Below are 16,154 nucleotides of genomic sequence, written 5' to 3'. Positions count from 1 at the left end.
TGTGCTTCTCATGTGCCAGGCAGCCGCCGTCCCAAGGGAGGGCCTCACACACGTGGCTACTCCTCAGTGCTCCAGGGAAAAAACCGAGTCCCAGGGACAGGACCCACCGGAGAGCAGGTGGCAGCACAGGACAGTCGAGGGGACACAGCCCTCTGCAGAGGCGCTGAGGCCTGGGCAGGCAGGCCGGGGGCTGGCGCCATGGGCTCTGCTCCCCCAGCCCTCGGCTGGTTGTCCCCCACTCGATCGTTCCATGGCTGAGCCGTGCAGCTGGTCTGCTGTGTCCACCACGGGCTGGGGACCAGATGCAGAGCAGGGAAGCCACTGCAGGTTGAGGGTGGCACCCCGCCCACGGTCACAGGAAGGCGGAGCCTGGACAGGGCCCCATGGGGTCCCCGCGGGCGAGCCTGGCAAGGCCGTGGGCTTGGACTGAGCGGGGAGGGTGCCCAGAACCCGATGGAGGACCCCGTGTGTCGCTCACCCCAGCCCCCCACCGCAGGAGCATCCTGACCAGCTGCCCCCGGCCAGGGGACAGCAAGTGACAGTGGTTCTTTAGAGGTCTTGATGCACAGAGATTTGAGTGAAAGGCATTTCTTTGCATAAAACAAAGAAAAGACTCAGATGTGACCATGCCGGGCCTGCGCACTCGGCGCCCGGTGGCAGAGCTTGGGGACCTCCGGGCAGAGGGGACCTCCAGAACCCATTCAGCGGTGGGCAGCAGCCACCCCCACCGCCTGGTCTGTGCCGCGATGTGACCAGGCCGGCTCCTCCCAGCCCCAGGCCGCAGCAGGCCACGTGTGCTTCCTCTGCTGCCGGGTGAGGGCCAGGGGCCGGAAATCAGGCTGCCGCGTCGCGGGCCGCCAACAGCCCCAGGGGAGGACTGAGCCTAGCGAGCTGTCTTCCCGGGCGTGACAGGCCCAGCTCGTCAGCTGGACGGCCAGGGAGAGCGAGGGCAGTGCTGCGGGGGGCAGTGCCCTCCTCCGACCCCACGCCTGGGAGACGGGACAAGGGCACCACCTGCTCTGCAGGCCACCCGCGGGGCAGAGGGCGGGGGCCAAGCCAGCATCAGCGTGGGGACGTCTTGCTGCCAGGGGACCTCAGGGGCTATTGGGCAGGTGTCCCTTCAGTGTCCACCATCTTCCGGCTCTGGACGGACTGGACACAGGCAGGCCTGCTGGGCGCTGCCGGGCCCTGCAGCAACGCTGGGCAAGTTGCTGGGTCTCTGGGCTTCGGCCTCCATGAGAACCCAGCTCATGACCCATGGAAGGTGCCAGCCCCTGCTGTGTCTCTGTCACCCCTGGGGAGAGGCCGCAGCCTGGACAGCGCCCCCACCCCGTCATCCTTGCTCCCTGCTGTGTCCAAAGCAGGACTGACTCCTCACTGACCTCTTCCTGCCCCCAGAGCCCGGCCCCAACGCTGCTGCTGGAGGATGAGGCCTGCTGGCTGAGGACGCTGCCCCGGGCCCTGACCGAGGCTGAAGCCAACGCGGAGATCCACAGGAAGGGTCAGTACCGCTGCTTCCCTGCGGCCTTCTGAAGGTGGGGGTGGCTGCGCGCCCCGGGCTGGCCCTGAACGGGAACCTGCCTGGGCCGGGCTGAGGGGCTGGCCACCACACCCCACTGCTCCCGTTAATGCCAGCCTGGGGCTGGACGGGGCTCTGCCCTGGGGGTGGGGGAGGGGCCAGGCCAGGACCGCCCTCGGGGCCTGCGGGAGACTGCGGGGCAGCAGAGGAAGCCAGGGCCCTATGCGGCCTGGCTGTCTCCAGGGAGTGGTCAGGAGGGCCGTGTTTAGGCCCAGCGCTGGGGTCTGGGCAGCTCCCCTCGCCTTCCTGGGGCCTCCTGTCATGAGGCAGCGTCCAGAGCTGCATCCTGGCACCCTCCGACCTTCCAGGAGCGGCCAGGGAGGGGGCAGGGGGAGCAGACTAGGGTCCTCACCCCCCACCTCCGATCACCGCTCCGGCCACGCAGACGTGGGTGGAGGGGTGGCCGGGTCCCCGTGGCCACGGTCCTGCCTGCCCCAGTGGTTTTACTCCAGAGGGAGCAGCACCGTCCCAGTGTGAGATCAGGGCGCCGGGAAGGGGACCCCACTACAGACGAGGCTCAGGTCCTCAGGGAGGATGAGGGGACAGGAGCACGACAACCCCTATAGCCACCAAGGGCCGCCCTCCCCACAGCCACCTGGGAGGGCCCTGGGAAACCCACCCCCTTCCCAAGAGGGAGTCCACTTGGGTAGACTCTTCTGACGTTCCCCTCGCCACTGCCTCCTGGGCACCCTCGGCCAGCTGTCTGGCCTGCCCAGGGAGGACAGGGTCCCTGTAGTGGCTGATGCTACTGAGGTGGCCTGGTCCAGGTGGGGCCTGCACCTCAGCTAGGTTTCCTGGCGGCCTCTGTGCGGGACATGCAGACATGCAGGCGGCTCAGCCCGGGTCCTGTTGGCCGAGGCTGCCCCCTGCAGGCTTCCATGGGAACAGCCACACGGGCAGAGCTGCCCAGAGCTAGGAGGCCCTTGGGGCCTGGGGAGTGACCACCTTCCCGCCCTGTCTGCTCCCCTCTCCTGGAAAAGAGCCTTCTGAGCCCTGGGCACAGGGCAGGGAATCCCAAGGAGCAGACCGACCCCGGGGCCACAGTCACCCAAGGGAGCAGGGCACACCCTGGAAGCCAGTGGCCACAGCTGTGGACTGCAGTGTGGCTGCTCCCTGGCCCGTCCCCCACGCCCAGCTTCAAAATGAGCCCCATCTCTAGGCTGGGGCAGCACGGAGGCGCCCAGGAGGACTGGGTGGGGTCTCTGCAGAGGAGCGGCCATGGTGGCCCTGTGCTGCTGGCTGTCCCGTCACAAATGCCCTTGCCCCACAGATGAAGCCCTGTGGTGCAGGCTCATCAGGCCGGTGCCAGCGGGTGGACGGCTGAGTGTGCTCCTGGCAGCCGAGCCCCGAGCCGCCCCAACTCACCCTGTGAAGAAGGAGCCAGTGGAGCCCGAGAGCCCAGCCCCTGCCCACGCCGACATCCAGCTCCTCCCGCAGCAGGCCGGCATGGCCTCCATCCTGGCCACAGCCGTCGTCAACAGTGAGTAGCGGCCTCCGCTCCCCGCAGGCTCTCGGCGGGGCGCAGGGCCCGGGTGCAGGGCCGCGGGTGGCACCCAGCTCGAGATCTGCAAGATCTGTCGCTGGGTCCTGAATAGAGCAGGGCTCTAGGATGTAACCCACGGGCAAGGCGGCCACGCGGGCCCCGGGACATGGACGGCAGCCCCAAGCAGGATGCAGGGAGGCAGGTCCCCAAGGCCCAGCCATGCACTGGGCCAGGCCCAGTAGGCAGGCAGCTGATGTCCCCGTGCTCCCAGCGGGCGGGCAGCCTTTGTCCCCGTGCCCCCAGCAGGCAGGCAGCCGACATCCCCGTGCCCCAGCGGGCGGGCCACGGATGTCCCCCGCCTGCAGCAGAGTGGTTCCCCCACTGGTCTCTGACACACGCCCTGTCAGGGGTCCCTCAGCAGCCTAGCCCTTGCCCAGGGACACTGGCGACCCCTACTTGCCAGCTGTGAAGGACACGGCCAAGGGTCCCTGGGTGAAGTTGCTGCTGAGAGCAGCGGCAGTGACAGGCGGCGTTTGTCTCTCGCTTCTCACCATAACCACAGAGGTTCAAAGAATCAGACAGGAGTCCCTCGTTCCTTAAATACTCACTAACTGACCACACTGAGCCCAGCAGCTGGGGACCAGAGTCACCCAGGTGGGGGCACCTGCCTGGCCTGAGGGCACCACCACTTGACAGTCGGGGGTGGCCCGAGTGGGCAGCAGGTGGCCTCGGGGTGGCTGGGGACCCCTTCAGCCAGGGGCTCTAGAAAACCAGTCGAGGCGGCCCTGAGACCCACACACCAGGGGGAGCAGTGAGAGGACCCGTGGGGCTGGGCGAGGGCATCCCCAAGGCTGGAGCAGTTCTGAGCGGGGCCCACCAGGGGCTTTCAGGCAGCAAAGGGTGTGATCCGATTCGTTTTAAAGTCACGTAGCTGCCAGGTGACCACTGTGGGGCTGCGAAGTTGGGAGGAAAGTGACTCGTTTTGAACAAGTGATTCGTGGTGGCAGCTGGAAGCAGGTGGTGGGTCCAGAGCCAACAGGGCCTGCGGGCTGAGGAGGCAGCAGCGAGGCCCCGGCTTCAGCACGACGGTCGGCGGGATGCCGGTCTGCCCGATGCCTGGCAGGGGCCAGGAAGGAGCGTCCTAGCCGACCATCCTGGCGGGCGCTAAGTGGTGACAGGGACACAGGCTGGGGCTCAGGGTGCGGTCAGAGCCGGCAGAGCTCCGGGCAAGACGAGGCCCTGGGAGAGCCAGGGTGGAGGGGCTGCACCGTGTCCCTGCTGCATTGAGACCACAGGCAGCAGAGAAGGGACTGCTGGACAGGCAGCACAGAGGTCACCGTGACCCAAAGAGCTGCAGCCAAGCGAGGGGGTGGGAACGAGCGCGGGCCTGAGGTCCACGCCCAGAGCCTGCCTGGAGGGACTGGGTGGGACACGCAGGGCCACTGCCCCAGGGAGAGCAGGGTCCTGCAGGGCTGCGGGGACAGCAGCAGTGAGCACACGGGGGTCTCATGTGCATGTCAAGCTGTCAGGAAAGGAGAGCAGACGGCCCCTCCCCAGGGCAGCAAAGGGTGTCTGATGCCCAAGGGGGCTGACCGCCTGTCGGTGGGGGGGCTGCAGAGAGCCCAGGGGCTGGAGGGTGGCCTCTGTCCGGCCAGCCCCCTGTGCGGCCTGTCCTCAGCTCCGAGATGTCAACAGCCACATCCCACGAGCGCTTCGCCCACGAGGCCACTGGGGGTAGTAGCTGTCTGGTTTCCTCCAACCCACCCCACCCCACCCGACGTGGGCCTCTCCAGCTGGTCTAGAAGGGCCTGAGGACCCCACACTCCAGAGTCCATCAGACCAGTTTAATTCTTGAGGCTCCACCTCGCTGGACCTCAGTTTTCTCACCTGTGAAAGGAGTAAAGCCGATGGCAGCCTGACACCTGTGCAGGTCCCCGGGCTGCATCCGCGCGGGACTCGGCCCGTGGCAGCCCGCTGGCTGGGACCATTACCGTCCTCGGGCTGCAGCTGGGGCTCAGGTGCACCTCCCGGGCTCCCCGCCCCGCCCCGTGCCACAGCCAGCAGCTCAGGGCCCAGTGCTGGCCCCTCAGATCTCAAGGCCTCAGCTGTGAGAGCAGAGCTCCTCGAGGCCCCCCAAAACGGGCAAGAACCCAGCAAGGAGATCTGAGCCGGAAAACCCCGGGTACAGGACCACGAGGCCTGGCCACCTCACCCGACAGCGGCTATTAAATGCCGTAAAGGAGGCAAAAGGAGAAAGCTGGCAACCCCCCCGGGTGGAGGAAGCCCACCTCCTGAGTAACGGCTGGCCACGGGGGTGAGAGACACGTCCTAACTTCGGAAGTTAAAAGCCCAGTAATGCCATGGGTGCAGCCCTGAAAAGAAAAACCTGGAGTTCCCATCAGCCCAGCAGCAAACGAACCTGACTAGCATCCATGAGGAAGCAGGTTCGATCCCTGGCCTCGCTCAGTGGGTTAAGGATCCGGCATTGCCGGGAGCTGCGGTGTAGGTCACAGACACAGGGTGGCTGTGGCATTGTGGCTGTGGTGTAGGCCAGCGGCTACAGCTCCGATTTGACCCCTAGCCTAGGAACTTCCATGTGCTATGGGTGCGGCCCTAAAAAGACAAGAAAGAAAAGAAAAGCCTAGTAAGGGGCCCCAGGTCCCCTGATTCCACATCAAGGTCAAGACAGAACAAGCCCCCCGCCTCCCGGCCCAGGCTCACCCAAGGGGTGGCTGGTGGCCATGGGCACAGGCAGAGGCAGCAGAACGTTCCTCAACATCCCGCTGGGAACAGGAGGGCTGGGGCGCTCCGACCAGGACACAGGGAGGCTCGTGGTCCTCGGCGGCTCCTGGCCTCCCTCCTCCGCCTGCCCAGGGCCACGCTCGCCTCCTGCTTCCCCCTCCACAGGCACCCAGCTCCACGCCACCCCTCACGTCCTGTCGCCAGCCCCTGGTCACGTGCACACGCTCACCACCACCACCACATCACACGAACACGTCCCAGACGCCAGCCTCACTCCCTCGGACATCCACTAGTGCCCATGCTCCTCCTGTGGGCGCCCCAGGAGGCCACGGCATCTCGGGCGTGCCGTCGGAAGGCAGCACGGGGGCTGCTCAGCCCCCCATCCGCATGTCCCCCGTGCATCCTGGAGAACCATAGAGAGGGAACATGGGCTTGTGAAGGGACACGTGAGACGGTCGCAAGCCTCGCCTCCCCCAGAGGATGCTGCGGGCAGCCAGGGCCCAGACCACACCCAGGCTGTGGGCGGCCCTCAGGCAGTACCCACTTCTTGCCCCCACAGAAGACGTCTTCCCCTGCAAGGACTGCGGGATCTGGTACCGCAGCGAGCGGAACCTGCAAGCCCACCTCCTCTACTACTGCGCCAGCCGCCAGGGTGCTGCCTCCCCAGCCACGGCCACCCCCGACGAGAAGCCCAAGGAGACCTACCCCAACGAGCGCGTGTGCCCCTTCCCCCAGTGCCGCAAAAGCTGCCCCAGTGCCAGCTCCCTGGAGATCCACATGCGCAGCCACAGCGGTGAGGCCCACGCCCCGACCCAGGCCACGCGCACGCACCGCGCCCGCCCCGGGGCTGCACCCCAGCCCCGGATGTGCCCACGTGGCCCTCCCACCACGCTCCAGGGCACGCACCCTGCCTGCACCCACCTGGATGTTCAGCTCTGGGCTGGGCCCCTGCTGAGATCCTGGGAGCCAAGGGGACCCTCGGCACTCGCCCTGCACTGCGGTCCTGGGCCTCCCCTCACTGGACCCTCTGTTCCAGGCGAGCGCCCCTTCGTGTGTCTCATCTGCCTGTCCGCCTTCACCACCAAGGCCAACTGTGAGCGGCACCTGAAGGTGCACACGGACACACTGACCGGTAGGTGGTGCCAGGACAGGGGTGGGCGGGGCGTCTGTGGGGCCCGCCCCCACCCAGGGCCCTGACACCATCACGTCCCTGCAGGTGTCTGCCACAGCTGCGGCTTCATCTCTACCACAAGGGACATCCTCTACAGCCACCTGGTGACCAATCACATGGTCTGCCAGCCGGGCTCCAAGGCTGAGATCTACTCGCCAGGGGCCGGCCACCCCGCTGCCAAGCTCCCCCCAGGTGAGCCCTCGGGGCCCCCTGAGGATGGGAATGGGGAGGCAGGCTTGTCCGTGAGTAGGGGGGGTGTCAGTTTCCACCTCGGCCCTCCACCACCTCTACCCACCCCAACTCCCCCTTCCCGTGCCACCCCCCCGCCACTTCAGATCTGGCCCAAGCAGATCTGTTCCAGCGCTGAAGTATGGCCCCCGGGATCTCTCCGCAGACAGTGTGGCTGGCTTCCAACAGCATACGGCGCTGCATGGCCCTCTGGCCTCTGCTGACCTGGGCCTGATGCCCGCAAAATCGCCAGGACTGGACAGGAAGGCCCTGGCCGAGGCCACCAACGGAGAGGCCAGAGCGGGCCCCCAGAACGGGGGCGGAAGTGAGCCCGCAGCGGCTCCCCGGAGTATCAAGGTGGAGGCCGCAGAGGAGCTTGAGGCGGAGCCAGGACCCCCGGCCCCTTCGCGAACACCGTCACCGCCCAGCCCCGGTCCCGGCCTTGGCCCGGTGCACGTGAAGGCAGAGCTGTCCAGCCCCACTCCCGGCTCCAGCCCCGGGCCGGGTGCGCTCTTCCTGACGCAGCTGCCTGCAGCACCGCCGGCCTCCGAAATTCTGGCTAAGATGTCCGAGCTGGTGCACAGCCGGCTGCAGGCGGGAGCGGGTGTGGGTGCGCCGGCCGGCCTCTTCGCGGGGGCCCCCAAGGGCGCCACATGCTTTGAATGCGACATCACCTTTAACAACGTCAACAACTTCTACGTACATAAGCGCCTCTACTGCTCCGGCCGCCGCCCACCCGACGACGCACCCCCGGCCCGCAGACCCAAGGCGCCCTCCGCGCCGCCGCGCGCGGAGGCCGACGCGCCGCACTCGTCACCCGGCCCCGGGGCGCGGGAGGACGAGGCGGGGAGCACGGCCGAGGCCGAGGCCGAGGCCGACGCGGGCGGCCGGGGCAGCGAAGGCAGCCCGAGCCCAAGCAGCGGGGCGGAGGAGGACGACGACCCCCGCCGGACGCTGTGCGAGGCCTGCAACATCCGCTTCAGCCGCCACGAGACCTACACGGTGCACAAGCGCTACTACTGCGCCTCGCGCCACGACCCGCCGCCTCGCCGGCCAGCGCCCACGGGGACCCCCGGGCCTCCGCCGCGCCGCCCGTGCGCACGCGCAGGCGCCGCAAGCTCTACGAGTTGCACGCGGCCGGGCCCGCCCCGCCCCCGGCTGGCCCCGCCCCGTCCCCAGCCGGCCCCGCCCCTCGACGCCGCCAGGCCCGCCCCCGAGCCGCCGGCGTCGCCGGCGCCGCGGCCCGGAAGCGGGGGCGGGAGCGCCTGGACCCGGTGGACTGCCCCATCGACCTGAGCAAGAAGCCCCGGCGCCAGGCCCTCGCCATCGCCGGGCCCGGGCCCGCGCCCAGCCTGCCAGCCCTGGCCGACTACCACGAGTGCACGGCCTGCCGCGTGAGCTTCCACAGCCTCGAGGCCTACCTGGCGCACAAGAAGTTCTCGTGCCCCGCCACCCCGCGCCGCCTGCGCGCCGCCCCGGAGGATTCGCCCGCCGTCGTCTGCCCCTATTGCCCCCCGAACGGCGTGGTGCGCGGCGACCTCATCGAGCACTTCCGCCTGGCGCACGGCCTGCTGCTGGGCAAGCCCCCGGCCGGCGCCGGCGCCGAGGCCCGGACGCCCTCGCCCGCCGCCCCCCGCGACGGCCTGAACGGCCAGGACCTACGGGAGGCGCCCGTCGGCAGCCCCCGGCCCGGCCCTCCCCCAGCCTCGTCCCCCGAGGCTGTGCCGGCGCCCCCCTCGCACTCGGACAAGGGCGTGCAGACCCCCAGCCAGGGGACGCCGGCCCCCGTGCCCAACGGCAACCACAGGTACTGCCGCCTGTGCAACATCAGGTTCAGCAGCCTGTCCACCTTCATCGCCCACAAGAAGTATTACTGCTCCTCGCACGCGGCCGAGCACGTGAAGTGAGCGCGCCACACTACTCCAAGCAAAGGCCTCGGCAGAGGGGCTGCAGGGGGCAGCGCCCGCCTGGACCCTTGGCACTTAATAAAGAAGTTCAGTTTGGTGGAGCAGCGCAGTTCTCTGAGCAAAGGGGCCCTGCAGGGTGGGCCTCACAGGCCGCTCCAGGCGGGAGTCACATGGTTAGTGGCCCTAAGAGCTGGACCGAGCTCCAGGGCTGAGTTCTTGGCACTGCTCTGGGACCCCCTTGGGGTCCAGGGAGAGCAGGCACTGCCCTTTTAGGCCCACTGCCGCCGCCCTCCGGATCCAGCCTGAAGCTCTGGTTTGAGCACCAGATACCAAAGGGAAGAGCTTAGCCAGCTGACAGCTCTGCCACCTGCTCAGTTCTGGGGCCTGGATGCCACCTGTCCAGTCGCAGGCCACCAAAGATTCCAGGAATGGGAGAGTCCTGGGGAGGCTGAAGCCCTGTGACTGCCTAGGCTGCTGGGAGGGAAAGGGAGAATGGGCGGTAGGCACGGTGGTGGCTACAGGGGGCACATGGGCTGGAGCCTACCCCCAGTCTGCCCTGCTGGTGCCCTGGGCGCTGCACGCACCCCGACTGACCATCAGCTAGGCCAAATCCAAGAGAGAGGAGTCCAGCTGCGGTCGTGCCTCTTGGCATGTGGGTGGCCGTGGGTGCCCTCCAGCCTGGTGTCCCTCTGCTTGAAGCAGAGAATGTCCTTTACAGACGTGACCTTACCTGGTGGTCTCCTGCAGGGAAAAGTGACACCTGACCCTTGACCTTTCTTTGCCCCCCTAGTTTCGGAAGTAGTTCCTGTGACCCACCCAGGTTCCCGCGCAAGACAGGTTCCTTTCTGCCGAGCTCTCTGGTGACCAGCTAAGGAGCCTGTGTTTGCACAAGAATGGTCCCCAGGCCCATCCAACAGCCCCCCCGCCCCGGACAACCCCTGAGTGCCAGGGTATAACCAGGGCCAATCTCCCAAGAGCCAGATGTCTCTGCTCGGGATGCTCTGCCTTCCCGGGTTAGGGCGGGGAGGCTCCCAGACCCCTCAACCCTGTTCCTCATTTGCATTGTCATGCATAAATTTGCCTGGGGAGTTTGAGGCTCCGCCTCCACCTCCAAGCCAGACACCCAGTGAAGACAGACAGATGGCCCTGTTCTCCAGGTGGTAAACTTAAGGCAGGATGGCTGTCCCCGTGTGCTGACAAACATGCTCAGAGGAGAAGGATGAGGGAGGCAGACATTTCCGCCCCCCCAACCCCGCAAGACGTGGGTGGACTGTGCCCCACCATCCAGAGCCAGAGCTGACCCCTGACCTCCACCCCAAGCCTGAACTGCTGGCCAGGCTGTATCTTGTGCCAGGCGGTCCCAGGCCCTGAGCTGGGGCCTGGGTGACATGCCCCCTGTTCTCCAGCTGCCCTTGCCCAGCTCAAGGTCTCAAGTGCTAGGCTGGCCCCCCCTCTCCCACACCTGCCTCCCCCAGCTACCCCTGTCCTAGCTGCAGCCCAGGGACCATCCACGGCCTCCTTCCTGCCTCTCTCTCGGGAAGCCCTGATGCTCCCAGACCAGCCCCACCACACCCCTGGGAGTCATGGCTCTCCGGGCCGCCTGGCCTCCGGGAAACTCTCATTCCCTCACTCTCCTGGGTGGGCATGTGGGTTCACGGCCCCTGCATCTCTCTAGCCCAGCCATGCCTCGCTGGCCCCTGATCAACGTGCCCACTGCCCCAGACATCGCCCGCCGCCGCCCGGCTTCCAGGTCTGCAACGTCCTCCTGATTCTCAACCACTGCTTCCAGACGGTGCAGCTGGTGGCCTCCAGTGCGGGCTGCAGCCCCTCCCCTGCCCCCAGCCAGGCCCATCCGCTGGATGGGCCACCATCTCCGGCCAGGACACCACTCTTCTGTGGTGGCGGGGAGACCAGATGGTGTCACATCCTGCTTCAGGACTTCAAGGGTTCCTGTAGCGCTGAGGTGGCCCACACAGGCCTGGTCCCCTACCACACCTGGCGGCCCTGTGCATGCTGCCCAGTGTCTTGGCAGTCTGCTCCCCACAAAGGGCTGCCCTTGTCCCACAGCTCTGGCTCAGGCACCGTGCGGGGCCCTCCACGCTGTCCCCTGTTCATTTCCCCATGACAGCGGTCACTCGGGGCCTCCCGGCTTTCTTTCCTCACCCCCTCGCCTCTGCCCCACGGACCTCACCTGCCTCGACCACTGACTGCCTCCCAGCCACCTGGCCCTTGACCTGGCCCCAGGGAATGGCGCTTGGTCACTCAGGCCACAGGAGAGTGAAAGGGCGGCAGAGAAATGAGCAAGCCCCACACACACCCCCTGCTGGTCTATAGCCTCTGCTGTCTACCCGGGCCCTCCCCGCCTGTGCTCTGCGGGTCGCCCGCCTTCGCCACCCCTCCACGCTGTGCCAGTTACACGTCTCAGGGCCAGCTCTGGCCAGGCCACACTGCGGCACATGCGCTGGGTCTGCGTTCAAGGCCTCCCTCCAACCCCGCCTCGTCCTGTGACCCAGCCGTCCACCCGGAGCCCAGTGCACTCACCTCCCCCGGGTAGCTGCTCTCCACAGCCCTCCGCTGCCCACCCACCCTGGGGACAGCCTGGCTCTAAGAATCACTGCAAGTGGACATTCCTGGCACCGGGGGTCAGCAGCAACTCTGACATGGGCCAGCAGGCCAGGTGACAGGCGCTCCAGGCTGGCCTGGCTGCTCACCCTGTGTGTCCTGGGTGGCAGGGGGATGCTGCGTGTCCCAGGGGCTAAGGGAACAAGGCGGATGTGGAGGATGGCAGCACGGCCTCCACAGAAGGGGGAGAACCGCGATGACCACCAGCCTGGGAGGGTCACCCCATCAGGCCCTGGATGTGGGGGTGCCATACTGCTGCCCCTGCAGGGTCCCTGGACACACAGCCTCCAGGAGATTGGGCAGCACTCAGGGAGGGGTGTGACTTGCCAACATTGTGCCACTGTTGGGGCCACCCGGGGCTCTTGGTGGTGGCACTTTTGACACCTGACCCTGGGCTTTCGTCCCTGCATGGCCCTGCGTGTGCCAGCCACCCCACCGCCGCGGGGCACAGCCTCGGAGAGTGATTCTCTGGGACCGGAGCTCTTTGGTCTAGGATGGTGGCGACAGCATCCCTGGACCAGAGGATAATACACATTCCGGGGGCCCCTGCCGGACCTAACAGGCTGGGGCCTGGGAACCTGCATCCACCAGCTGCAGCAGATTCTTCTCTGGCAAGTTTGAGAGATACCTGCAGACAAAGGTCATACCGGCCTGATTAGCCTCACAGGTGCAGGTGCACCCATATCCACGGGGCAGGGCTCTCGGGAAGGGGCTGGGCCCAGAGGCCCCCCTTCAGAACCGGGCTAGGCTGACCGGACCGCGGCTTCCCCCTGCATGGAGTGTGTGGTTCTAGGCGCTCCATCCCAGTACCTCTGCCTTCCTTCTCCATCAGATGATCCCTGGGTCGCCCCCGCCCTGCTGCATTCAGGCTACCCTGGTGAGCAGAACAACCGGGCTGGCATTCCTGCCCGAGCCTAGGAGGCCCCTGTGCGGCATGCTGCCAGCCTCGCATCCCAAAGGGCACAAGGCTGTGACCCCCAGGGACACATCACGCTAGCTGACTAGCTAACTAGCTAACTAGGGGCTCGCAGGGCAGAACCACTCCCTCCACAGACCCAGATGGAGGTGCCAGGCAGCACCCCAGGAGGAGGAAAGGGGACCCCTTCCCTGATGCCCCTCAGCCGCTACACACCTGCCACTATCACGCTCGTCCAGCCCCGCGGGGAAGCGTGGGTCTCCCGCGCGCGCATCAGCGCAAGACCTGACAGCCGGGTACAGTCAGCCTGAATGCGGGCTCCCGGGGCGCCGGAAATGCCTGAAGTGCCAAGAGGTAAGCAAACCGCTCCCTTCGCACGAGGGCCACCGAGGTGGCTCAGGGCTGTGCTGACCCACCAGGCCTGCAGCCACTGTGCTCTGGGGCCCCCCCTGCCCCCAGGAGGCCAATCAGGGCGCCCGGAGAGGGAAGTGCCGCTGTGACATCCACACGACAGTTTGTAAGGTCGCTTCAGTGGTGACAAAAGTAAACTAGAAGTGAGAACTTGTGACTCACACGTGTCCAGAAATTCACAATATTTCAGGCCCGCCCGGGGCTGGCGGCATCCAATGCAGCTCTGAGCTCCGACTCACCGCCCCGGGAACGGGGGAGCTGGCCCGCATTTCCAAGAACCCCAAAAGGCACACCCTTTAAAAGCCCCCCAGGGACGGAGGACTAAATGCTGGCAGGTGACCTGCCACCACCCAGGAGGGGCCACCAGGACCATACCACCCACTCAGAATCAACGCCGAGGCTGCTAAGGGCAGGGAGCCCCAAGGCGGCAGCAGCACACAGACTGGGGGAGAGGCCCCTCCGTGGCTGACGTGGGCACCCCCACCCTCTGGGACGGGTCTCACCCTTCGGGCAGAAAAAGCCAACGGGCGACACCAGATGAGGCCTGGCCCCTGTCGGGGGGTGTAGTCGGTCAGCCCATCACTTCTCTGGGTTTTGCGTGGGGTTTTTTTTTGGCTGCACTCTTGGCGTGCAGGAGTTCCTGGGCCAGGGAGCTTACCCATGCCACAGCAGTGGCCCACGCTGCCCAGTGACAATGCCAGATCCTTAACAGCTAAGCCACAAGGGAACTCCCATCTATGACTCCCCTGAGCATGGCAGCCCCCATGGGGCCATTCCTTCTGCTGTCTGAACGGTCCCAGTGGATCCTGAATCCAGAGATTTTCTGGCAGCTCCTGCTTGACTTCTGGGTCTGGCTCCTGGAAGCCCATTGTCAGGAGCCCTCTGTTCAGACCCACAGCGAGGAACACAGCCATGGCTCCATCTGTCCAGAGACTGAGAACAAAGCCTGTCCCCATGCCACCCACCTCCACCTGAGCCAAGTATGGCCTTGCCCTGCTCCATCCATGTGGGGAGTGCTGGGGACACGGGCCCCCGTCCCCACCACAGCCAGACCTCAGCTGCCTCCCAGCCAGGCGGAAAAAGGGGTGCAGGGCAGAAGGGCACAGCCCGCCCCGTCCTCTGTCCATGGCCCATGTTTCCTGGGCCTGTGACTTGATGCTAAGCAGGAGGAGAGCTCCAGCTCACACACTCGTGCACACGTACCCTGCTCTCGGCTGCAGTGGGTGTGTGACACACGCTCTCGGGGAAGGAGCGCTTTCCAGGAGCTCCTTGGGCGTGGCTGGGACCCAGCCCTCGGCTGGATTTCCTGGGTTCCCTGGATGGCACCATCATGCTGCCCAGGGCCTTGGCAGGGACATCCTGCCGGCAGGTCTCTGACGCTTAACTCAGGGTCTGAAGCTCGCAGGCCCCCCTGGAGGGCACGGACCCCAGTGACAGGCAGTCAGAGCTTGGCCTGCACCTCACAAGGTCCTGCCTGAAACCGAGGCGGCATCTGAGCCTCAAAGTGATGGGAACGGGCTCTGGCCTCAGACACCAGACTCCATCCCCCTTGGCCCTTCCCAGCCACACGGCCACAGGAAACCCCTCCAGGCCCCTCGGTGTCCTTGCCAGGCCAGTGGGGTGAAGGCAGGCCCACAGCGGGCAGTGGCTAGGGCGAGGCCACAGCAGAGACCCGGTAACGAAATTCACAGGGTCACATGCCCAAGCATCAGCGTCTGTCCCCAGAGCGAGGCAGGGGTGGGGGGAGTGACCCCGTCCCACGTCTGCTAGCAGGGGGCGGCCAGGTTCCCCAAGGCCGGCAGTGGGCACACAGAGCGGCAGGAGGACCGAAAGCCTTCCCAGGGACAGAAGCAAAGCTGGTGGCCCCTGTCCTCTGAACGGATAGATCCTGGGTGGGCCTGGGGAAGGCAGAGGAGCACGAGGCTGTGACGGCACAGACAGCGTGGGTTCTGCTCGCCCCACACTGGCAGGGTTGGCTCCTGAGCCACCTTGCCCTATCTGTGCCTGAGGGCTCCACAGGGTCACATCTCAGGGGCTCCCACCCAACGCTTGAAGATCGGGGGAGATGCCACCCCCCCAGGAGAACCATCCCATTCACTCCGGGAGTCAGAAGGGGCTCCTGGCCGGCTGGGACTTGGGTCACCTGGCAGGGCCACCGCCCCTCTTCCTGCCCCGTGCTCTGCATGGCTCCCCCCGACTACAGTATCGCCATGGAACCTGCAGACCCTCCGAGACCCCACCCCAAGCTCAGGGCTGGACTGCTTGTCAGTAGACCCTGAATGGCCCCGTGTCCCTGCTTCACCAGCGACCACCCCCTTGGATCTGGCTGGACCCACAGCTGAGCCACCAGGTCCCTCCAGGGCTCTTGGCCTGGCACGCGGAGCCCAGGGGATTGGAGGCGGGTCTTGAAGTCAGGGAGGGTCTGGAAGGGATGAGGCCCCCGGGCACGGTCCTCACACTTTGGAAATTCACAAACCAAAACCTCAACAGTGACCTCTGACCTCCGTCTCTCCTCTCCTTCCCCTCCCCTTCCCCTTCTGTCCCAGATACGCACACTCACTCTCCAAAGCGCGTGTTTAATCATCTCAATATTTTGCAAAAACACATTTCAACACAGACAGTGTTAGGAAAGAGACATAATCTCGGAGCAAAAGACAGTCTTTTGGGGGAAACAAACTTGATGTCATGAAGTCCCCGACTTTGCTCTGACATTTCCCATGTCCCTGCAGATGCTTAGAAACGTTGTCACAGGAGTTCCCGTCGTGGCGCAGTGGTTAACGAATCCAACTAGGAACCATGAGGTTGCGGGTTCGGTCCCTGCCCTTGCTCAGTGGGTTAACGATCCGGCGTTGCCGTGAGCTGTGGTGTAGGTTGCAGATGCGGCTCGGATCCCGCGTTGCTGTGGCTCTGGCATAGGCCGGTGGCTACAGCTCCGATTGGACCCCTAGCCTGGGAACCTCCATATGCCGTGGGAGCGGCCCAAGAAATAGCAACAACAACAACAAAAGACAAAAGACAAAAAAAAAAAAAAAAAAAAGAAACGTTGTCACAGAGCACAGGCCCGCGGATCGGCGCTTGGGAACCTCTGTTCCCAT

At 66.0% G+C, this 16,154-nt stretch overlaps 1 protein-coding gene across 1 annotated transcript in view; it reads left to right on the top strand.

Moving 5' to 3' along the window:
* ZFPM1 (zinc finger protein, FOG family member 1) overlaps positions 1-9,211 on the top strand; it is a 62,815-nt gene extending 53,604 nt beyond the window's left edge. Inside the window, 7 exon segments of the mRNA XM_021093668.1 lie at positions 1,399-1,501; positions 2,850-3,059; positions 6,364-6,597; positions 6,841-6,936; positions 7,021-7,167; positions 7,370-8,283; positions 8,286-9,211. Of these exon segments, the coding sequence (XP_020949327.1) occupies positions 1,399-1,501; positions 2,850-3,059; positions 6,364-6,597; positions 6,841-6,936; positions 7,021-7,167; positions 7,370-8,283; positions 8,286-9,110 (2,529 nt within the window). The 3' untranslated portion in view covers positions 9,111-9,211.

The sequence above is a fragment of the Sus scrofa genome, chromosome 6 (assembly GCF_000003025.6).
Source record: "Sus scrofa isolate TJ Tabasco breed Duroc chromosome 6, Sscrofa11.1, whole genome shotgun sequence".
Classification (NCBI taxonomy): domain Eukaryota; kingdom Metazoa; phylum Chordata; class Mammalia; order Artiodactyla; family Suidae; genus Sus; species Sus scrofa.
Note: the sequence above shows the minus strand (reverse complement) of the source record. Positions and strands in the feature narration are given on the sequence as shown.